This window comes from Lissotriton helveticus, chromosome 7, assembly GCF_964261635.1.
Source record: "Lissotriton helveticus chromosome 7, aLisHel1.1, whole genome shotgun sequence".
In the NCBI taxonomy this organism is placed as follows: domain Eukaryota; kingdom Metazoa; phylum Chordata; class Amphibia; order Caudata; family Salamandridae; genus Lissotriton; species Lissotriton helveticus.
This window is the reverse complement of record NC_136068.1, coordinates 761,860,822-761,884,483: the sequence shown is the minus strand read 5'-3', so window position 1 is coordinate 761,884,483 and position 23,662 is coordinate 761,860,822. Positions and strand designations below refer to the sequence as shown.

At 46.7% G+C, this 23,662-nt stretch overlaps 1 protein-coding gene across 1 annotated transcript in view; it reads right to left on the bottom strand.

Annotated features, from left to right (window-relative positions):
- LOC144769119 (solute carrier family 22 member 4-like) overlaps positions 1-23,662 on the bottom strand; it is a 460,827-nt gene that overhangs the window by 19,922 nt on the left and 417,243 nt on the right. Inside the window, exon 9 of the mRNA XM_078653119.1 lies at positions 17,538-17,673. Coding sequence (XP_078509245.1) covers positions 17,538-17,673 — 136 coding nt within the window. The remainder of the gene's footprint in view (positions 1-17,537; positions 17,674-23,662) is intronic.

Genomic DNA, 23,662 nt, shown 5'->3' with positions numbered 1-23,662 from the left:
TGCAAAACCACTTTAGGAAGAAATGTAGGGTTAGTGCGCAGCACCAACCTGTTGGAGTGAATCTGTACGAATGGCTCTTGTACAGTGAGCGCCTGCAGCTCACTAACACGTCGCAGAGACGTAATGGCAAAGAGAAACGCCACTTTCCATGTTAAGAACTGAATCTCACAGGAATGTAGACTCAAAATGTGGGCCCATCAACCTGGTGAGGACCACATTGAGGTTCCATACAGGAGCTGGAGGGGTCCTGGGAGGGATGACCCGTTTAAGTCCTTCTAGGAAGGCTTTGATGGCAGGCACTCTGAAAACGGAGAGGTGCTGCCTGGAGATAAGCCGCTATGGCGGATAAGTGTATCCGAATGGAAGCATATGCTAGATTACATTTGTAAAGATGTAACAAGTAACAGATGATGTTGGGAATGGATGCATCTAGCGGGTTGATGTCGTGTTCAGTAAGTAAATGACAAACCGCTTCCATTTCGCTGCATAGCAAGCTCTGGTGGTGGGCTTTCTTGCCTCCCGTATGATATCCATGCATTCAGGAGGCAAGTCAAGGTAGCCAAACTCTAAGACTTCAGGAGCCAGATCGCCAGGTTGAGCTGTTGCGGGTCTGGATGCTGAATGTCGCCATGGCTCTGCGTCAAAAGCCTGGGTGTGAGGTGCAGCCTTTGATGCGGTACCACGGAGAGTTCTAGAAACGTGGTGTACCATGGTTGGCGTGCCCACGTCGGAGCAACCAGGACGAGTGTCAGCGAGTGTTGCTTTTGCTTTCATGCCACCAGTGGTATGAGAGGTGCTGGGGGAAAAGCGTACACAAATCTGCCTGACCAGTTCATCCATATCGCATTGCCCTGCGACTGTGGGTGAGGGAACCTGGCGGCAATGCTTTGGCATTTTGCGTTTTCCCTTGTGGCAAACAGGTCTATCTCTGGATGACCCCACTGCTGGGAAGTACGGGCGGAATACTGATGGGTGTATCTCCCACTCGTGCATCTGGTGGCTGTACCTGCTGAGCAGATCCGCCATCTGATTGTCCTTGCCCGGGAGGTGTTCCGCCATGAGGAAGATGTTCCTCTGAATGGCCCACTTCCACATGCTCTGAGCTAGATGAGACAACTGCGGAGAGTGCGTACCTTCCTGCTTTTGAATGTAGTACATGGCCGTCATGTTGTCCGTCCGGATCAACACGACTTTGCTGCACAGATGTACTTTAAATGCTTTCAATGCCATGAAGATTGCCATCAGTTCTAGGTAGTTGATGTGCATCTTCCTCTGCTGCTTTGTCCATAGTCCCTGCACTGTGTAGTGGGGCACATGAGCTCCCCATCCCTGGAGAGATGCGTCTGTTGTCAGGATAATCTGTGGCACAGGCTCTTGGAACGGTCGGCCCTTGCAAAGGTTGTGTGGATTCCACCAATGCAGAGAGCTGTATGCCCGACCGGTCACCAACACTAGGTCGTTCAACTGTCCCTGAGCCTGAGTCCATTGATGAGCCAAGCATTCTTGGAGCGGACGCATATGTAGTCTCGCGTGCGGGACTATGAAGATGCAGGAGGCCATCATGCCTATCAACTGCATGAACACTCTTGCTGGGAGCGAGTGTTGCGGTCTGAACTTCTGGATCAGCGACTGAATGCTGTCGATCCTGACAGAAGTTGGCTGAGCCGTGGCTGCCAGAGTATTGATCGTCGCACCCAGATATTGCCGCACATGGGCTGGCTGAAGGTGCGACTTGGGATAATTTAGTGAGAATCCCAGATCGTGAAGGAGGTGAATGGTGTGGGACATGTTGGGGGCGCACTGCTGGGCCCACTTCGCTTGGACAAGCCAGTCGTCCAGATAAGGGTAAACGTGAACGTTCTGCCTCCTGAGGTGCGCAGCTACTGTCGCCAGACATTTTGTGAACATCCTGGGTGCTGTGGTCACCCCGAAAGGCAGGACCTTGAACTGATAATGCCGACCCTGAATAGTGAACCGGAGGTATTTCCTGTGTGATGGATGCAGTGGAATGTGGAAATAGGCATCCTTGAGATCCAAGGTTGCGAGGAAGTCTCCCTGATTGAGCAAAGGGAGAACTTGCTGCAGTGTGAGCATATGAAAGTGTTCTGATAGAATGTACTGATTCAGGGGTCTGAGGTCCAGTGTGGGTCTGAGGGATCCGTCCTTTTTTGGGATTAAGAAGTACAGGGAGTACACTCCCGTGCCTTCTTCCTCCACTGGCACGAGCTCGATTGCCCCTTTTTGCAGCATGACGAGTACCTCCTGCTGCAATAAGTGCAAATGCTCTGTGGACATAGGACGGTGTTTTGGTGGCATGTTGGGTGGAGTGGATGTTAACTCCAAACAATAACCGAACTGGATAAGTTTCCTGACCCACCTGTCTGTGGTGATGTATCTCCAGACGGGCAGGAACCGCTGGAGCCTCCCCCCGACAGGTGTAGTATGGTCGGGGGGCAGCGACAGGGCGTCACTGTTTGGTGGTGGCGGAGGAGCGGGAGTTGTTGTTTCCACGACCTCTGCCCTTGGTGCTGTTGCCCCGATAGCCGCCTCTACTCTGCTTGGTGTAAGAGGATTGCGCCCCACCCTTATTGTATTGCGTTTGCTGGGACATCTGGCCTCTGGAAACACCTCTATTGCCTGAGCGACGAAAAGTGCTGCCCCGAAACTGCTGGGACTGGAGAGCCCCCATGGATTTAGCTGTTTCGGTATCTTTTTTTATCTTTTCCAAGGTTGTATCCACCTCAGGACCAAATAGCCTATCGGGGTTAACTGGCTGATTGAGGATGGTAGTTTGTATCTCCGGCTTGAAACCGGAGATCCTGAGCCAGGCCTGACGTCTCAAAATGACACTGGTGTTAATGGCCCTTGCCGCGGTGTCCGCTACGTCCAGTGCACACTTAATAGAAGCGTTGGAGATAAGCTTCCCTTCCTGAATAAGCATCTCAGCTGCCTCTTTATACTGATCTGGAAGATGTTGCAACAGGGTCTCTAGTGTGTCATAGTGCGCCCTGTCATATCTGGCTAGTAGCGCCTGAGTGTTAGAGATACGCCAGATATTGGCCGCTTGGGCCGCCACCCTATTCCCTGATGCCTCCAGCACTTTAGACTCCTTGTGGGGGGAGGAGCATCACCAGTGGTTTGTGAGTTCGCCCTCTTCCGGGCATTAGAGACAACCAGAGAGTCTAATGGCAACTGGCCTCTGATGTAGGTGGGGTCGCCAGGCGCCGGCCTATATTTTTTTTCAATCCTAGGGTTGACCACCCTGGCCCGTGTGGGTTCCTTAAAAATGTCTGCAGCATGTTTGAGAACCCCCTTGAGCATGGGGAGAGTCTTGACAGTCTTTTCTGCAGTGGAAAAGGTATCAAAAAGGAAGTCCACTTCAATAGGGTCAGTGTGGAGGTCCACGTCGTGGTTTTTAGCCGCCCTCTCAATTAGAGCATTAAATGCAGCTGAATCCTCGGTAGGAGAGGTCCTGACAGCGTACACTTGAGGGTCACCTGCAACTGTCCATGAGTCGTTGTGATCCTCAGGATCAGTGTTGGCAGGAAAGCCATACTCCTCATCATCACCATCCCCACCCTCCACATCCGAATAAGTGGGTGAGGGTATAGCCACTCGTGGAGTTGGTGTAGCAAGAGGCTCCACCAGAACAGGGGAGTCCGCAGCAGACTTCTTGCGCTTCAAAGGAATCGTGTAGGACTCCAAAGGCTGGGTCGCCGTGATCTTCCTCATGTAGAGGGTGAGTTTCCCGGTGTCGGCGTCGATATAGTGCTCCGACTGCTCCTCCACCGAGGGTTGTCGAGGCTTCAAGCTTCCAAGCGGCTGAGAAGGCTTCTGCGCCGTGGACACTGGGACGGGCGCTTCGGTGACCGACCGTGGAGCGAAGGCCTTCGGTGCCACTTTTGGCTGCAATGTAAACAGGAGAGGCGCCGAAGACTTTGGCGTCGTGGCTGCTGGCTTCGCGGCGGAAGCATCCTTCGGTGCGGACGCGGAAGCCTTGTTCCTGATGCGTTGAAGAGAATCCGACACCTGCTTCGTAAAGGAAGCGAACGGTTTCGTCGATCCGACAGACGTCTTCGGTCCACCAGCGAGGGAAGACTCTGGCGTCGATGCCTTATGTTTATCCGGGACCGGATCAGCCTGTTTCTGTGCGCTGTGTCCCCCCGCCGGATCGACGGCCTTCTGCGTCGACGGCTTCGTGCGGGCGGCCTTGACTACGGGGTGCGGGGCCCCAGTCTTCGGTTCGACGCCCTTCGCCGATTTCGGGTCGACGGCCTTGACCGACTTCGATTCGGCGCCCTTGGCCGACTTCCCCGGGTCGACAGCCTTCTTCGGCTTCGGCTGCCCCGACGTGTCCGAACACGAGGAGGCGGCCGGGGTGGCAGACGTCTTCAGTTTCCATGGCGTCTCAATTACTTTCGCTTTCATAGACACCGAAGGGTTCGGTTCCGTTTTGACCAACGTCGGCTCTGCAGAAGTGTCCGTAGCCGGGCCCGTAGGCGAGGCCGTGGATTTGGGTGGAAGGTCTTGGGTAAGGCCGCGTGGCAATCCCTCGACCTGAGCCGTAGTAATTGTTAGTTCGGGGCCTAGCTCTTCACACGAGCTATCTTCCGTGGCCCTGTAGGCCTCATTGTCGTCTCCTACCTCGTCGACGACTTCCGCTGCCTCAACCACCTCGACGTCTGCGTCGTATCCGTAGTCGAGCTCCTCCGCTGGAGGGGAAACTTGCAGATGAATCTCATGCTGGTCTGCTTCTTCTCTGTCAAAGATATCCACCGGGGCCGACTGCCGGGCCTCCTGGCGCGCCACGCGCCGAAGTCGAATCGTCTTCTTCGATCGAAACCTGGAACAAGCCATACAGTTGGCTTCATCGTGGTCCGGCGACAGGCACTTGTTGCACACAGGGCGGACGTCGATGTGCGGGTACTTAGAGCCACACACGGGACATTTTTTAAACAGACTCCGTCTCGTAAGTCTTGCTGCGTCGACTGGGCCCCGAGGGAACTGAGCCGGAACAGAGTTGGGACCGAACGCAAACAATACCGACGGTTAAGAGAAGGCCTTCGGGCCGTAAGAAAAGTCTATATCGATTCCGAACTGGAGATGTCGAATATACATCCGAACCCAATGGCGGAAAAAAACAATCTGGGGATGGAGTCGATGCCCATGCGCACTGTAGTCCAGGGGAGGAGCCACCTATCTCGTGATACTTCGAAGACTCTTCCAGGACAACAATGTGCAATCATCCGGACCCAACACTAGGCGGCGATCTATGCTATATATATGAATTCAGCAGCCCACATGCCTCGAACACATCCTTTACAACGCAACTTTTACCACGCAGTGCTTTTACATTGCAACTTTTACAACGCAAACCATTAAAGTTCAAGTTCAAAATTTGTATAGCGCACTATTCACCCAGAGGGTCTCAAGGCGCTTGAGGGAGGGGGGGATGCTTTACTTATCGAATATCCAAGTTTTTAGTTGTTTTCTGAAGGAGAGATGGTTCTGTGTAAGGCGGAGGTGGGTGGGGAGAGAATTCAGGGTCTTGGCCGCTAAGTAGGAGAAGGACCTTCCCCCCATGGTGGATCTTTGGATATGTGGAACTGCGGCGAGGGCTAGGTTGGACGATCGAAGTTGGCGGGTGGGGGTGTAAAAGGACAGGCGTGTGTTGAGGTATTCAGGTCCTAGGTCGTAGAGGGCTTTGTGTGCGTGGGTGAGGAGACATAATGTTATTCTCTTGTTGACGGGGAGCCAGTGGAGGTCTTTCAGGTGTCCGGAAATGTGAGCTTGGCGGGGGATGTCTAGGATGAGTCTGGCTGAAGCGTTTTGGATGCGTTGGAGTTTTTTCTGTAGTTTGGTTGTGGTTCCAGCGTAAAGAGTGTTTCCGTAGTCCAGTCGGCTTGTGACCAGTGCATGGGTGACCATCTTTCTTGTTTAGGTGGGGATCCAGCAGAAGATTTTTGTGAGCATACGTAGGATGTTGAAGCATGATGATGAGACGGCGTTGACTTGTCTGGTCATTGAGAGGGAGGAGTCGAGGATGAAGCCTAGGTTACGTGCGTAGTCCGTTGGTTTGGGTGCGTTTCCCAAGGCCAGTGGCCACAATGAGTCGTCCCAGGCGGAGGGGGATGATCCTAAGATGAGGACTTCCGTTTTGTCCGAGTTCAGTTTTAGACGGCTGTTCTTCATCCACTCGGCTACTTCTTTCATCCCTTCATGTACGTTGGGTTTGGCGGTGTTTGGGTCTTAGGTGAGGGAGAGGATCAGCTGGGTGTCGTCTGCGTAGGAGATGATGTTGAGGTTGTGTTGGCGCGCGATGGATGCGAGGGGACTCATGTATACGTTGAAGAGGGTGGGACTGAGTGATGATCCTTGTGGTACGCCGCAGATGACTTTGGTGGCTTCTGATCTAAAAGGGGGGAGGCGGACTCTCACGGTTCTTCCGGCGAGGAACGAGATGATCCAATCCAATGCTGGTCCTTTTATTCCGACGTTGCTGAGGCGTTGTATAAGGGTGCTATGACAGACTGTGTCGAAGGCCGTGGAGAGGTCAAGTAGGATGAGGGCAGTTGTTTCCCAGTTGTCCAGTAGAGCTCGAATGTCGTCTGTTGCTGCGATTAGGGCGGTCTCGGTGCTGTGTTTGGCTCGGAAGCCAGACTGTGAAGGGTCGAGGGATTTGTTGGATTCGAGGAAGGCGGCTAGCTGACTGTTGACGGCTTTATCAATGACTTTGGCAGGGAATGGGAGGAGCGAAATGGGGCTGTAGTTCTTAAGTTCAGTGGGGTCTGCTGTGGGTTTCTTCAGGAGGGCACTGAGTTCGGCATGTTTCCAGCTTTCCGGGAAGGTAGCGGAGTTGAGGGAGCAGTTGATGACGTCTCGGAGATCGGGTGCGATAATGGAGTCTGCTTTGTTGAAGATGTGGTGGGGACATGGGTCAGTTGGCGATCCTGACTGGATGGAGTTCATCAGGCGGATGGTGTCTTCAGTGGTGATTGGGTTCCAGGCGCAAAGGTTGTTGGAGGGGGGTTTTAGTTCCGGGGTGGGTGGGGTGGACTGGTCGCCGAAGCTGTTATATATGTCAGCGATTTTGTTGTGGAAGAACGAGGCTAGAGAGTCGCAGAGGTCTTGGGATGGAGTGATGTCGTTGGTGCCGGCGGTGGGGTTGGTAAACTCTTTGACAATGTTGAATAGTTCTTTGCTGTTGTGGGCGTTGTTGTCGAGTCGATCCTTGAATGCTGATTTCTTGGCGGATCGGATCAGTTGGTGGTGTTTGCGGGTGGCGTTCTTGAATGTGGCCAGGTTGTCAGTGGTTGTTTTTTTTGCCAGGCTTTTTCGAGGGTGCGACAGATCTTCTTGGAATTCTTGAGGTCGTCATTGAACCAGGGGGCTTTTTTGCTACCTTGCTTGATTTGAAGGTTTTTCAAGGGTGCTAATTCGTCAGCGCTGTGGGTGATCCATTGTGTGAGGTTGGTGGCTGCTTGGTTAGGGTCCGATGATTTGGCAGGGGGGTTTTGTTGAAGCGATGAGAAGAACTGATCGGTGGTAAGTTTGTTCCAGTTTCTGCGGGGAATTGGTTGTGGGTGGTTGTGGGTCGTAGTCTTTTTGTAGTTGAAGTGAACGCAGCTATGGTCCGTCCAATGGAGAACTGTGGTGTGGTTGAAGGAGATGTGCTTGCTGGAGGTGAAGATTGGGTCGAGCATGTGTCCGGCATAGTGGGTGGGGGTGTCAACGAGTTGTTTGAGTCCGAGATTGGCAAGGTTGTCCAGAAGGGTGGTGGTGTTGCCGTTGTTGTTATTTTCCAGGTGGAAGTTGAGGTCTCCCAGTAGAATGTATTCCTCGGAGGGGAGGGCGTGTGGGCTGATGAAGTCAGTGATGTCTTCGCTGAATTGTGTGCGGGGTCCTGGTGGCCTGTAGATGAGGGTGCCTCTTAGTGTGGTCTTGGGGTTGGTGTGGATCTGGAAGTGAAGGTGTTCGGAGTTTGCGAGGTTATCGTCGGAATTGGTCGTGATGCGGATGGTATTCTTATGGACAATGGCGATGCCTCCTCCTTTTTGGTTGATGCGGTCCTTTCGGATGATCTTGTAGCCGTCCAGGATGGCTATGGCGATGTCGGGTGCTGATGAGGCGTTCATCCAGGTTTCTGTAAGAAAGGCGACGTCCGGCGATGTGGTGTCGAGTAGGTTCCAAAGTTCAATGGCGTGTCTGTGGACCGAGCGGGTGTTGATTAGGATGCATTTCAAGTTGTTAGTGTCGGAGCTCTGTTTGGAGTTTGTGGATTTGGTGTGGGTTCTGATGCAGTCGAACTTGCAGGAGTGGCAGGTGAAGGGTCCATGGGTGTGTCCTGGGGCGGATTGGTAGCAGTCTGGCATTCGGCCGGGATTAAGTGCTGAGAAGGATGCGGAGTCGTACGTTATGCGGGTGGGGTGGATTTTGTGGGGGCCAGGGGGTTTGGCGCTGGGCACGGTCCAGGCGCGGACGGGCGTAGACGGGCTTACCTTTGGCGCGCCTTCGGCGCGCATAGGGCGCGACCGCTGCACGTGAATGCTGCGCGCAAAAGTCTTCGTCATATGTGGATAGTGGAGGGGGGTGGGGCGAGGGAGGAGCAGCTGGGAGGCGGGAGCGGGGCGGAGGGACGGGCTACGAGGCACAACAACAACAAAATGGCTGCAAAGCAAAAGCGAAACAGGGCGAGATTGGGGCACAGTCTGTGGTGTCTCAGAGATATGGGCAGAGGCACAATCGGGCACAAATGACTCACGAAGCAATGTGATCAGTGTAATACAATGTAGTTCAACGATCGTACCAGGCAGCTCCTAGAAACAATGCAGGCAATGAGAGCAATGCTAAAGCAATACAGCGCTACGATATAACAAACAAGCACAAACAATATTACAATAGACAATGCCAGCTAAGCGAGCGATGCGCAAATCAGCTGTTAGCAGCAATGAACAGAGGGAGCGTACTAGTGCTACGATACCAGGAGCCAGGGAGCGTGGGGAGCGACCGCCTCTGAGCGAGTCAGGAGGGTCACAGCGAAGGAACAGACGGCACGAACTACAACTACCTGTGGGAGGGAGGAGCAGCTGGGAGGCGGGAGCGGGGCGGAGGGACGGGCTACGAGGCACAACAACAACAAAATGGCTGCAAAGCAAAAGAGAAACAGGGCGAGATTGGGGCACAGTCTGTGGTGTCTCAGAGATATGGGCAGAGGCACAATCGGGCACAAATGACTCACGAAGCAATGTGATCAGTGTAATACAATGTAGTTCAACGATCGTACCAGGCAGCTCCTAGAAACAATGCAGGCAATGAGAGCAATGCTAAAGCAATACAGCGCTACGATATAACAAACAAGCACAAACAATATTACAATTGACAATGCCAGCAAAGCGAGCGATGCGCAAATCAGCTGTTAGCAGCAATGAACAGAGGGAGCGTACTAGCGCTACGATACCAGGAGCCAGGGAGCGTGGGGAGCGACCGCCTCTGAGCGAGTCAGGAGGGTCACACAACGCATTGCGCTGGGGGCGCTCTAGGATAGGGAATAGATTTAATTTACTATCCAACACCTTACCTACTATCCACGGGGACTGGAGTTGGAATAGTAAATTAAACTATTCACTATCCTGCACCCCAAAGTGCTATGCGTTGTAATGGCATGCGTTGTAAAAACTGCGTTGTAAAGGCATGCGTGGTAAAAGCATGCGTTGTAATGTCATACATCCGGTGTAGAGTGGACTATCATACAGTGGCATAGAGAGGGTTAAAGGGCTGTGAAGCTGAGTAGAGTTGAATGGTGTCCAGAGGAGTGGAGTAGCATAGAGTGGATTAGGGGTTGAAGAGCAGAGTGGTGTGCAGTTGAGTAGAGTGAATTGGCACAGCATACAGTGGAGTAAAGTGTTGCAGAGTGGTGTGTTGTACAGTGGAGTGGACTGTGTGTTGTAGTATCGGGAAGTGTCGTAGAGTGGAGGGCGAACAAAGCAAAACCAAAGGGGATAATGGACGGAGTGTTGAACAATGCAAGCCCTCACCCCCAGTCAACTGATCTGGATTTAATCCATCATCATTCTTTAGCTCACGCCGCCATCCCAGTTCAGACATGGCCATATGCAAATCAGTCTGACCCTGTGCCTCATGGGAACAGTCCAGCCCGACCTGCCAAGCCATGTCTTCCCTGGACCGGAAACAAGCATCCTGCTACCGGTTTCTGGCTAATCAGCCGTCATTAGCCAGGCTAGCTTGAATCCAGTGGCAAAGTGAGCAAGGGACCCACGTCTGGGCATACCCTGCCAACTTAGGGCGAACAAAGCAAAACCAAAGGGGATGATGGACGGAGTATTGAACATTGCAAGCACTCACCCCCAGTCAACTGATCTGGGTTTAATAGAGTGGAGGGCAATATAGTAGATTATAGTATTGTAAATTGGAGTGGTGTGGAGTAGAATAGGGTCTGGAACAATGCCACAGAGTGGAGTGGCAATGACCTTTGTACAGTAGAGCGGAATACAGTTCTGTAGTGGATTACAGAGGAGTACAGTGGAGTACAGTCTTAGAGTAGAATACAGTAAAGTGGTGTTGAGCGGTGTAAAGAGAGTTGCTTACAGTGTTGTAGAGTGTAATACAGTAGCATAGAATAAAGTAGAGTGCTGTAGACGCACATTAACGGGGAGTAAATGTTTGTGCAGTAAAGTGCTATAGAGTGGAGTATAGTGTGATCGAATAGAGACTGTCATTGAGCCACGTGCCTTTTTGGTTGAGCAGAGTACAGTGGAGTTGGGTAGAGTGGAGTGGCATTTTTAACAGGTATAGGGTAGAGTGAAGTGGAATAGAGTGGAGTAATGTAGAGAAGAGTGGAATAGAGTGTAGTGCTGTATAGTAGAAAAGCAGCAAGTGGAGTGGAGTAGAATAGTGTGGAACAGCATAAAGTAGAGTGGGGTAAAGTGGAGTGGAGTACAGTGGAACAGCATAGAGTGGAGTGGCACAGTGTGAAGTGGCCTACAGTGGAGTGGCGTTGACTGGAGTGGTGTAGAGTGTAGTGGCGAAAAGTGGAAAAGCATACAGTCTACAGATGTAATGTGAAGTAGCATAGAGTGGAGTGGCTTTCAGTGGAATAGCATACGCTAAAGTGGTTTGCAGGGGAGTGGAGCAGAGTGTAATGGCATACAAGGGAATAGCATTGATCAGAGTGGCATAGAGTGGCATGGCATACAGTGGAACAATGTACAGTGGAGAGGGGTAAAGTGGAGCGGCATATAGTGGAATATCAGAGTGGACTGTACGGTGAAGTGGGGTAAAGTGGAGTGGCATAGAGTGGAATATCGTGGAGTGGCGTAGAGTGCAATTGCATACAGTTGAGTAGTGCAGCGGAGTGGATTAGGTTACAGTGGAGTGGCATAGAGTCAAATAGCCTACAATGGAGTGGTGTAGGGTAGAGTGGCATACAGTGGAATAGCATGCAGTTGAGTGGCGTAGAGTGGAATATCATAGTGTGGAGCGTGGTAGAGTGGAGTTACATACAGTGGACTAGCATAGAGTGGAGTTGCGTAGAGTGTTTTACAGTGGGGTGCCGTACAATGGAGTGCTATAGAGTGGCGTGGCGTGTCGTACTGTGGAATAGTGTAAAGCTGAATGGCAAAGAGTGGAGTGGGGTGGAGTGGCACAGAGTAGAGTGGCGTACAGTGGGATAGTGTACAGTAGAGGAGTGTACACTGGAGTGGCATTGAGTGAAGTAGCATTGAGTGAAGTAGCATTGAGTAGAGTAGCGTAGACAGGAGGTGCATATAGTGGAATAGCATAGAATGGAGTGTATTAGAGTGAAGTGGGGTACAGTGGAGTGAATGAATGAATGAATGAATGAAGGGAGACTTAGTACCGCGCAACTTAGCCCAAGGCGCCAGATAAAAACAACAATCAGGCTAAACAGGTCTCAAATCACCAAATCCATGACTACGGATTTGCCGCTCGAAAAAGCCAGGTTTTGAGTTCTTTTCGAAAGCATGCCAAAGAGGGCTGTCCCACCAGGGTAGGGGGAGAGAGTTCCAAAGCTTAGGAACTAAAGTGGAAAAAGCCCTGGAGTGGAGTGACGTAGACTGGACAGCGTAGAGTGGAGTTGCACAGGGGGAATAGTGTACCTTAGAGTGATGTTGAGTGCAGTGGTGTGCAGTCGAGTGGCAGAGAGTGGAGTGAGGTACAGTGTATTGGCATACAGTGGATTAGCGTACAGTGGAGTGGTGTAAAGCGGAGTGGTGTACAGTGGAGTGGTGTACAGTGGAGTGGTGTAGAGTGGAGTGGTGTAGAGTAGAGTGGTGTAGAGTGGGGTACCATACAATGGAGTGCCGTACACTACAGTTTTGTAGATTAGAGTGGTGTAGATCAGACTGGCATAGAGTGGAGTAGCGTAGAGTGCAGTGTTGTAGAGTGAAGTAGGATCCAGTCTAGTGGCTTACAGTGTAACAGGGTAGAGTGAAGTGGGGTGAGTCGGAATAGCCTAGAGTGTAGTAGTGTAGAGTAGAGTGTTGTAGGAGTGGCATACAGTGAAGTAGCGTACAGTGGACAGGTGTAGAGTGGAATAGTGTTGCGTGTAGTGGCATACAATGGAGTATCGTAGAGTAGCATATAGTGAAATAGTGTCGAGTGGAGTGTCATACAGTGTGATAGCGTTGAGAGAAGTGGCATATATTAGAGTGGCTTAGAGTGGGGAGGTGTAGAGTATAATAGCGTACAGTTGAGTGTTGTAGATTTGTGTGGCATATAGAAGAGAGCAGTAGAGTGGAATAGCATAGAGTGGTGTGTTGTAAAGTGAAGAGGGGTAGAGTCTAGTGGCTTAGAGTGGAATAGGGTAGAGTGGGTTGGTGTGGAGTGTCGTGAGTGGAACAGCTTAGAGTGTAGTGGTGTGGAGTGGAGTGCTGTAAGAGTAGCATACAGTGGAGCAGCGTAGAGTGGTGTAGAGTGGAATGGTGTTGAGTGTAGTAGCATATAGTGGAGTAGTGTAGAGTGGAGTGGAGTAGCATATAGTGGGATAGTGTTGAGTTGTGTAAAGTGGAGTGTCGTACAGTGCAATAGCATAGAATGGAGTAGCATAGTGGTGTATATAAGAGTGGCTTGGAGTAGAGTAGGGTGGTGTAGAGTGTAATAGCGTACAGTTGAGTGTGGTAGATTGGAGAGGTATATAGAGGAGTGACACAGAATGGAGTAGTGTACGGGAGTCTTTGTTTTGTGCCTCACAGGTTGCCATGCATGGGCTTCAGAGCCCACAATGCTCAGCGGCAGGAGCCGCCTACCTTACCGGGGCCGCGGCGCTCTTAAGCGCGACCGGGCTCCTGCAACACGGGACGCACGCGGGCATGCTCGACACTGATCGCGGGTGGGCCACACACCTTGGTCCTGTAAATTGAAGAACTGAAAAATGGTTGGGGTTCTTAATATTTTATTCTAGACACAGCTTTTAGAGTGTACCTCACAAAAATGACAAAATAAACTGACTTTAAGCACAGTAAAGCATGTGGACAATAATGCACCAATTACTAAGTACTTGAAAAGTGCCATGGGTCTCATTAACAACGAGATAGTCAAAGAGGAGGAGCAATTGGCAGCTACAAAGATGGTGCTAAATGCGGCCCAAAGGGAGGTAATTTCTGCTGTGGAGGATCAGGGTCGGGAAAATGAAAACAAATCTGTTTATGAGCAGGAAGTACATGACACTAGTAGTAGTAAAAAGGATAGCAGTCCTAATATCATAAATGTGGATTGGCCCACTAAATTGGGTCCATGTGTAACAACACTCCTGCTTGAAATATCTACAGCATCGGACGCGTCTGATCAGATTGCCGCTCCTGCGAAAAAGAGTAAACAGTACACAGGAAATACAAATACTACCTCACAAAATTCTAACCCAAAAAACAAACTTAAAAAGGGGAAAAGTACAAAATTGGATATGCAAGGCTTTGACACAATGTTCAAAAAATTATATGGGAAAGTTAATAACAATGAAAGACGTGTCACTATGGAAATTAAACAAGTGCAAAGAGATATTCTCCACCTAACAGGACCTGTTACAGATCTACTGTCATCGAACACGCACCAGAAGGCCACGACTAGTAGTAATATGGTCAAGAACTGACCAAATCCCTGTAATCGAGGTGAAAACTGACTAAACTTATCCAACATTGGCGAACTGTACAGAGGAAGTACCGAGAGCTGTAAAACCAAGGGTCAGCAATCTACAAAATAGCTTAAAAAGAAAACCTAATTTAGCTACTGAAGAAGTGATACGACCTAAGAGACATCATGAGGTCTCCCTCAGTTTACCTCCTGAGGCTACTCCCTATGTTGTTCTGCGGTTATGGAGACGAGTATGGCAATCGTATCTCTCTGCAAGCCTTAAACTTAAGAAATACAGAAATTAGGGAGACTGTGTAGGATAGTTTGATCCAAGCAGCTGAGACTAAGGATTCAATCTTATTTTGGAAAACAATAGTCCAACCACATTTTATGGATAATACATCTGATAAAGTTGAAACATTAGTGACTCCTGAGGAATGGTTGATACACTTTGAAAATATTTTAAATCCTACACAAGAGTTCACTGAGACGGACGGAAGTTGTAATTTTATCCTAATAAATATTGCTAAGATAGAACCTATTACTATAGAGAAGATTAAAACTTCCTTAAAAAACAGTGCGAGTGGTAAAGCCACAGATCCAGATGGGGTTCCTATCGATATTTTTAAGCATAACGTTGATTTCTGGTCCCCTATTTTAGTTAACTTTTTTAATGCTATCACTGGTGGGGTGTTGCCTGTAACTTGGGCGGAAAGCATGATCGTCCCTATTTGCAAAAAAGCAGATATGGGAAGCGCAAAATGCTACCGACCAATATCCCTTCTTGATTTTACATCTAAACTTATGGCCAAAATTATGCTAGACAGATTGGAATGTTGGGCAAAAGAAAAATACATCTTAACTGATGCCCAGTATGGTTTCAGAAGGGGTATTGGAACAGTTGAATAGTGCGCTAATCTCAAGTTTTTAATAGGGAAATACACTATCGCCAAGGAAGGCCAACTCCATCTTTGTTTTGTCGACCTTACCAGAGCTTTTGATTTAGTCAATCACACAAAGTTATTGCAAACGCTGGAAGGGATGGGTGCCCCACATGATATAATCAGCTATCTATCACAGATATATGCCCACTTAACATCGAGGATACGCTATGGCCCGAACGGTGAATGTGCTACACACTTTAGAGTTACCAGTGGGATTAGACAAGGCTGTGTTCTTGCGCCTTTTTTATTTTCATTATATATTAATGGAATTGATCTTTAATTGCAAAGTATAAAGGCTGACGCCCCCCTTGTTGGTAAGCATATAACCCCAGTGTTATTATAGCAGATGATGCAGTCCTAATATCCAGCACTGCAAATGGCCTCCAACGATTGATAGCTCATTTCACAAACTTCATGACTGGAAAAGATCTTAAAATAAATCTGAGTAAGACCCTAGTCATGACTTGTGGGAAACTTGGAGCTAAGAATAGAAGTCATCACGTACCCATTGAAAGGACATCTACTTTTTCATACTTGGGGTTAATTTTTAATGGAAATGGATCATAGAGTATGCATATTGATTTATGCAAACTTACATTTACAAGATCAAGTGAGGCTATGTCCAGCTTTTCCCGCAAAATAGGCAATAAATCAATACGCGAACTCCTTAAGCTATATGGGAGTAAGTGTATTACTGGGCTGTGCTATGGCGGAGCCTTATGGGGTAGGGCAAACGTCTCATCTTTACAAACCCTTGAAAATTGTTTTTTAAGAAGGGTGTTAGCAGTACCTAATACAACGGTTACATATATTGCTCATAAGGAGAAAAATGTACCGTACATTAGTGATGTGATCAGTATGGCTGCTTAAAGATGGATTGCAGATGAGACGCATTTCACTAAAGATGTAATAATGGATTGCCTTACACTCGACCACTGCAGGAAAATACTATGGTTACAGCATATTTATAGTCTTTAAACGGAGTGCACCGTGGCATTCGACTTCCAGGACCCCAAGACTATTCTGATTTATAGTAAACGGGAGCTAAAAAGGAGACTACTGGTATCTAGGGAATCTGCATGAGAGGTTGAATTAAATACACAAAATCATTAGTCAGATCCTTCTGTGAAGGTCCGATTACAGTGGGTATTCAGCCATATCTTATTTTTATAAGAAATTTACGTCATTGATTTTATTTAACAAGATTAAGGTTGAGCACTTTGCATTTTCAGATTGTATTCCCCACAATGGGAATGTGGAGTTCCAATCTACCCAAGTGCCTGTGTGATGGTAATTCTTTCCAGACCACACTGCACTTTTTACTTTTTTGTAATTTTTATTGGGACATCAGAAAATCAATTTAACAACCCTCATTTATATATAACAGATTGTATACTTATAAAGCCGCCTTTTATCACATATGTAATCTGGAAAATGTAACAACATGTAATGTGGTCATTCTCTTTACCCAAATGAGTATAAAGAGAAGAAAGGATCTTTCTCATCTGGAAATGTTGAGCTATGAAACTGAATAGTTTTATGTTCTGTTTGTATTTTATTGTATTCCTTTTATTATTGCAATACCTTTCTATCTGAGCCAAGCTAATAGAATTATATTAAGTGATAATTTGAGTATCTATGACATAATGTACATATTTTAGTTTTTTACTGTTTATCGTGAGGACATGTTACAATAATTATTGTGTCTTAATTAGAACATTTATATATAGGAAACCGCTACCTTGAATCATAAATATGTTAACATTTTTAGAAATCTTTTACTATGAAGAATTGTTTTTGTGTAGAATGCTTTTATGGATATATTGTATATACCGAGTAAAGCTTGTTTTGGTTTTATTTGATTTGAGTAGTGTAGACGGGAGCTGCATATAATTAAGTGCTAAAGAGTGGAATAGAATAGAGTATAGTGGCGCACAGTGGGGTTGCGTAACTTGGAATATGCTTAGAGTAGAGTTGTGCAGAGTTAAGGGGGTGTATAGAGGAGTGGCATAGACTGGAGTGAGTGAAAGAAGTCCAGTACCAATAACATCTGCTGATAAATTAAAAAAGTCTTGATAAGAGGAATTGAATGATGATGGGACTGCCAAATGTCAGACCGGAAGTACTCAGCGCCATGCCTGGTTTTGGGAGTATGCATTATTAGCAAGCACCACTGCACGTGATCGCCTTTGACCCGCTCATCTTGATCATTAATTTTCTTAACAGTCTGTGAAACCTACTAAGCTAGCCACTGCAAAACTGGGAGTTATCTGATCGACAAGTCTTACCACGGCAGACAATACTTGCAGTCTCGCGCAAAGGACTCAATAGCAACATCATTTGGAAACCTGCACAAATTCTGGCAATTTTGCACAATTAGTTCAATGGATCCACTTAGATTATTAACTAACTAGATGCTCATAGGCATGCTATCAAACCGAGTTCATACACATGGAACAGTACTAAGGAGGTTTTGCGCAATCCACTTACAATCTAACACTCTGTGTTTGCTCAATTGTCTCAGGAAGAGGCCTTCCAAAGCTCTCTGGGAGAAGCATGATGAGAAGCGCCATTGCCACCGTCAGGCTCCCCATTATCATGTAAGGCAGTACCTTATGATAGGCGCCTAGAGGAGAAAAAACACAAAAAGATTAGATTGAACCATAAATGCTAATCACAAGTCAGCCAACTGAACACCCTCAAAATCAAGTGTGAGCACAAACCATAAACGTCTACTCTTTGCTCTCTTTTATATTTAATAGCTAAGCTAACTTGATACATCAGCTTTCGTGCCCAGTATCATTTCGTTTTTATTTCCTCATATACTCAGATGAATAGTTTCCAAAACTCTAAAATAACTCTATACTTTGAACCTTTTTTGATCACACATTTTGTTCTGTTTTATAATAGGTGGTGTACATTAGGAACATAAACGAATTTGCCTTTAAATGTGCAAGCAGTGCTCAATTTGAACAGGTGGTTTCCGGTGCTCAACATTGGCTCTTAATTTTCAGCAAAGGGGGCGTGACAGCCTGCCACACGGTGCCGCTGTCTGGCTAATTTAGAGACGACTACAGCAGTTAATTGTTAACTGAACATACATCAACATTAATATTACCAGCCACCCAAGCCACTCTTATAGCTGTGAGGGCCTGAAGTAGTCTGAACTGTCACACTTGTAGGACTGTGAATTTTAGTACTTATGTTGTTACTATCATTGGTGGTGCTGGCAGGGGCAATGTGTGGTACGAGGTGCAGTGGACGAGAGCTCTGGTACTTATTTTTTTGCAAATTAAGCACTGTGTGCAAGTAATAATTAGCATATCTGACACTCAACAATGGCAGAAGGATATGCTTTATGGAAACCGGCTTGAGTGAACATTTTCCTGCTCCCCCTGTTTACCGGCCTTGATGTGTAGGGTTACCCAAACACAAACATTACTTTGTGTAGAATATTACCTGTGAAGATGATTACAGATGCAGGAATGTGTACCGCATGCCTGAGCGTTGCAGAGATATATGACTGGTTAACTGATTCTCAAGATCTCCAAGAGTATTTGACAAATATTTACAAATTCCAGAGGTCAATCATGTTAGTGTATGTACTAGGGTGACCAACTGGCATTGGTGCATATTCAGGAAGGTGAGTGTAAAAATTCAGGAGAAAGGGTCAAAATTCAGGACAAAAATTCAGAACAGAAGGTCAAAATTCAGGACAAATCTTTGGAACAAAAGGTCAGTTTTACAGAATTATCAAAGGAGGTTGCGTGATATGTAAGTAAGTAAATAGACAACTACTTAAGTGCAAGTCAAAATAAGTATATATTTGGTTGAGACAATCGTTCACTTCATGGTTTTTCGGTGTGCACGCAGCTTTGAGCAACTGTTCAGGTCTTTTTGTGGTACCTCATATCATATGCTAATATATTTATATGGTTACTGATGAACTGCTGAATGGACATTGACATGCAACAATTTATCAGTATTTTGCTACGTAATTGTATTGGGGTTCAGACACAGGGAATCTCTATAACTCAAAACATGAACATAAACAAATAATATGTCATCTGCATGGCTTTTTGTCCCACCTTTTCATACTTCTTTCAGTTTTCTGTTGAGGGTTTTATTTGTATTTCGTTTTGAGCATTTGCATGGTAGTACTCAGGATCATGAGTTTTAAAATGGGGATACGTAAAATAAGTATTAAAATGCCCTTCCAGCGCTTTGAAATATAGTGAAGACGAAATTACGTTGTCTAAAAAACATAAAATAAACAACAGATCTGTATGCTTCACTCCCTCGAATGGAAACGTGATATATTCATTTTAAATAGCGGGTGTTCAACTTGTGCCTCTCGCGCACCCGATTACAAAGCGGACATTGTCCCATGCTCTTGGAAAAGAACATGTGGATGGCGCTGAAGCGAGGGTGGTGGCACCAGCCAGGCTGGAGTGGTTTGTGTGTTGCCATGTGCATCCCCGCCTGGTCCTTGTATTGCATAGTGCACTACGCATTTAGAATGACAATGGGCGGGGTGAGGCTGCTCTTGTATTTAGAGGAGTGCGAGGCGGCCCCAGCTGGGAGCTGAGGCCTCTCGGAGGGAAACAGCTCTGCTCTCTGCCAGGCCCAAAATAACAGACAAAAGGCATCCGTAAAAGGGATCCTCATGGATAACGGACGTGAGGTCCAATATACGGACAGTCCGTGAAATTTACGGACGATTGGTCACTCTAGTATGTACCTTACACTTGCTAAGGCTTTGCATTGTCCAAGTTGCTCATTTGTAAGAGGTTTCCCAACATATTCCTCCGGCCCTCTACTAAGGAAGCTGATGACTTACACCAGGGTTGGACTGGGATTAACAATCGGCCTGGGCATGCTAAAAAAAAGTGGCCCTCATTTGCATATTGCCTTTCCGACTGCTTCAGCGAAATTATATTTAAAAAAAAAAGGGGGTGGGGGTTTAAAAAAATGCACTGATTAGTTTACACCAGTGAAACACCTGAAAACAAGGGAGGCCATTTCTCTTCTCAGCCCCCTGCCCCGCTCAATATGCATATATTATTGGGCAGGGCCAGAGAGAAAAAGGGAGTGACACCTCTGCTCGTTGATAAAAGGGAGGTAATGGACACCCATCTGCCCCTAGAAAGGCCACTCAGGCACCCACTAGACTGCTGGCGGCATTGAACAACTCAGAAACCGCCCAAATCATCCCCCAGGCAGCTCAAAAAAGCAGCCCACAGCTGGAATTCAGATACTGGCCCCTCTGGCATTGCCCGCGTTCCCAATCCAACGCTGACTTACACACGTGGGCTCACGTATGACGCTCAGACGCTATTAATAGATGACATGCGTCCTACACACAAAGAATATTTCTTAACATATGAAATTACTTCTGACTTTCGGAATGATTATCTGATCAAAATGCAAGACCTTTGGCTTTTTCAATTCGAAAATCACACACACATACACTCATGGGGAATCGAGCCCCCATTTGTTGCGTGTAATGTGCCACGCAATGACTGATTTCGAGAACACATTCTATTCAATAAATTGGACGGTGAAATGGTCCATGAATACATGTGAGGATCCGAGAGTAGGTCTGGTGCCTGAAGGGTGGCAGGCTGTGCCAGTCTCCAGCATTAGTCATTTAAACCTACCAAAGCCTAGTCCCACTGATCATCAGTCCAGTTTCAGCGAGTGCAAGGTAAGTGTTTTTGCACATTTTTTATTTAAATTTACCTATGCCATCGACTCCCCAACCACCCCACTGCTCTTACCTGTGCCAGCTGCCACTGCATCAGTCTCAAACTATATTACAAAATCCTCACACTCATTCCAGAAGTACATATCCTATCCCAATCAAACATCAGACCTCTACCCTTATGCACAAGGCTCTCAGATGCTCAACTTCCTTCTTCAGCTGTTCCCTCATTTCTGGCATATACCCCGACAGGGTCTCCATTCACTTCAGATCAATGAAAACAAGCATTGGCATTGCCAATAGGTCTCGCTTGTGGGACCTTATAAGTATTTAGTTTTGCAGCACAATATCCTTGTTGCATAATCGGATATTGTGCTGCAAAACTAAATACTTATAAGGTCCCACAAGCGAGACCTATTGGCAATGCCAATGCTTGTTTTTATTTAATGATATTTTATATAGCGCGAACATTGCCCGAAGGTGTCAGAACGCTTTACAAAAGAACCAGTTGCGTTATAAGGACTTTGGGTTACATCAGTTACAATAAAAGATACAAACAGAAAAAATGTCAAATGTACAAGTTGTAAAGTCACTCAAGGAAGAGATGTAAACAAAAAACTGCAAATGTCCAAGTTGTAAAGTCACTTAAGAAAGAGATACAAACAGAATTTTTTTGTGTAAATGTACAAGTTGTAGAGTAACTCAAGGAAGAGATACAAAAGGGTAAACTATAAAATCACATAGGAATTGTAGTAAGTATAAAGTACTACATATACTAGTGGGTAGAGTACCTGTAAATTCCGAATGTTTTTCTGACTGACGGTGAGGTTGGCGCTAGAGAGCGATTGCGATTGCGAGACTGAGCAGTTTGGGCAGGGGGCTGATCTCTTTACCATACAGGCAAAATGTCCGTCCAGCTGAAGGGAGCTGCTATTTTTGTGACTGCGCGGCTGAGACTGTTATTGGAAGTAAATGAAGAGATGCAGGTGCTCTCCAGCGCCGGCCCGCTGGGAGGGTCTGATGGCCGCTGCTTGAAAAGAAAATGCACATGTTTCCCGAGTCCAGCAGCAGCTGCGAGACAAGGATTTATGTCGCTCTCAGAACTCGGGCCTTTCAGAATGCTACATTTAATCACACGCACAGAAAGCAGAGCCAATGTTAAAGATGTTGCATATAAAAGGCAGGGGGCTGATCTCTTTACCATACCGGCATGCTGTTTATTTTTCCAAAGCTTGAGAAAACCTGTTCGATAAAAAGCTGAAGGAGGAGGGGGTGCGAGGGATGAGGGAACACGGCCTGAGGGAAGCTGGCTGGGGAGGGGGAGGAGAAATGCAAGGAAGGCTGTGTGCGGCGTAATTAGGGGAGAAGAAGCCGAGAAGCCGCAGAGCGCACGCTGGGCGAAGCCCTTTGATGTGCTGTGCGGCAAATGGAGGGAGGCTGATGCGCGTTCATGTTTGAACACGTGGTTCACGTGAACTTCATGAAAACGCCAGCAAAAAGCTGGTGGTTTCATGATGATTTTCGCTACTTGAATTCTCGCTCCGCTCGATGCGCATGCGCGCATCGATAGGTCGCGAGACCTAAAAAACAAGCTACTCCATAATGCATGGATTAGATTAGAGTACATAAAAGGCAAGCAACTTTTTTTTTTAAACTGTCTTTATTTTTTTCTAGTTTCATCCTGCAAGCACGATATTTGCATGCTTCATATGGCATTTCTCATGCTACCACAAGATGCATCTGGTGCATGCGAGTGTTAGAGAAATAAAGACCAAGCAACTTAAATATTGATGGAAGAAAGGGCAAAGTAAGAAAAGGGGGTAGAGGAAGGAATAAATAAAATGATGCAAAAGAAAAAGGACAGAAGCAAAGGAGGGAAGGGGAGAAGTAATGGGAATGCGAGAAAGAAAGGAGAAGAGTGATAGAATGAATTAGAAAAGGGAAAGAAGGAAAATGAGAGGAGGAAGGGTAAAAGGAAAGAAGAAAAGAAAATAAGAGCAAAGAAAGAAGACAGGTAAGAAAGGGATAAAAAAAAGGGATGAGAGAATAATAAGGAACGAGAAAGGGGAGAGAAGGACATGAAATAAAGAAAGAAAGGAGAAAAGGAAAGAATGAAACATGGAAAATAAGGAGCGAAGGAACTGAGAAAAGGAAGCGAAAGAAAGGATTAAAAGCATCCAAGTAAAGGAGAGAAGAAAATGAGAAAAGGGGGAGAGGGAAATGAAATTAGAAGAACAGCAGAATCATAGGGAAAATGGAAAGAGAAGAAAAAGGAGAGTGGGGATGGAGTAAAAGGTAATGGGAGAAGCTAGAACACAAACAAAAAAAATACAAACACTAGTGACAATCCCTAAAATGACCCATAAGCTGTTGATTAAAAAGATGAAAACGGTATCATATGACAGTGATTTACTGACTGTAACAATATTAAAGCTTTCTCATTATAAATATTTAACTTTTACAAATAAGAGACAACCTTACCTAAATTCTAATCTAAGCACGTGGGTAAAACAAGCCTTTTTACGCTTTAGACTTTTTAGTATTTCACTGTTGCAGTTTGAAGGGCCTTGGAAGAAGAGTGGTGACAATAACAGGCAATGCTATTTGAGTAAGGTATCTTCTGAAACAGTAGGACGTATCCTTTATTCATGTCCTTTTCTACAAGATTTGAGACGCTAACGTCTGAAACCACACTTGTAACAAGCAGGTACACGGTCCCTTATTAATTCAACTGGTTGTGTAATTACATTTCGATGACTCGTAGAGTTACATATGAAGGCAGAATGTAAATAAGCGATATTAGGTGTCAGTATTAAGCATTACTAATAGAGTTCATGTAAAGTTTGATGAATGATGTCAACACCTTTTGATATTTCAGTGGAATTGATAGGTTGTTTTAACATACTGGATT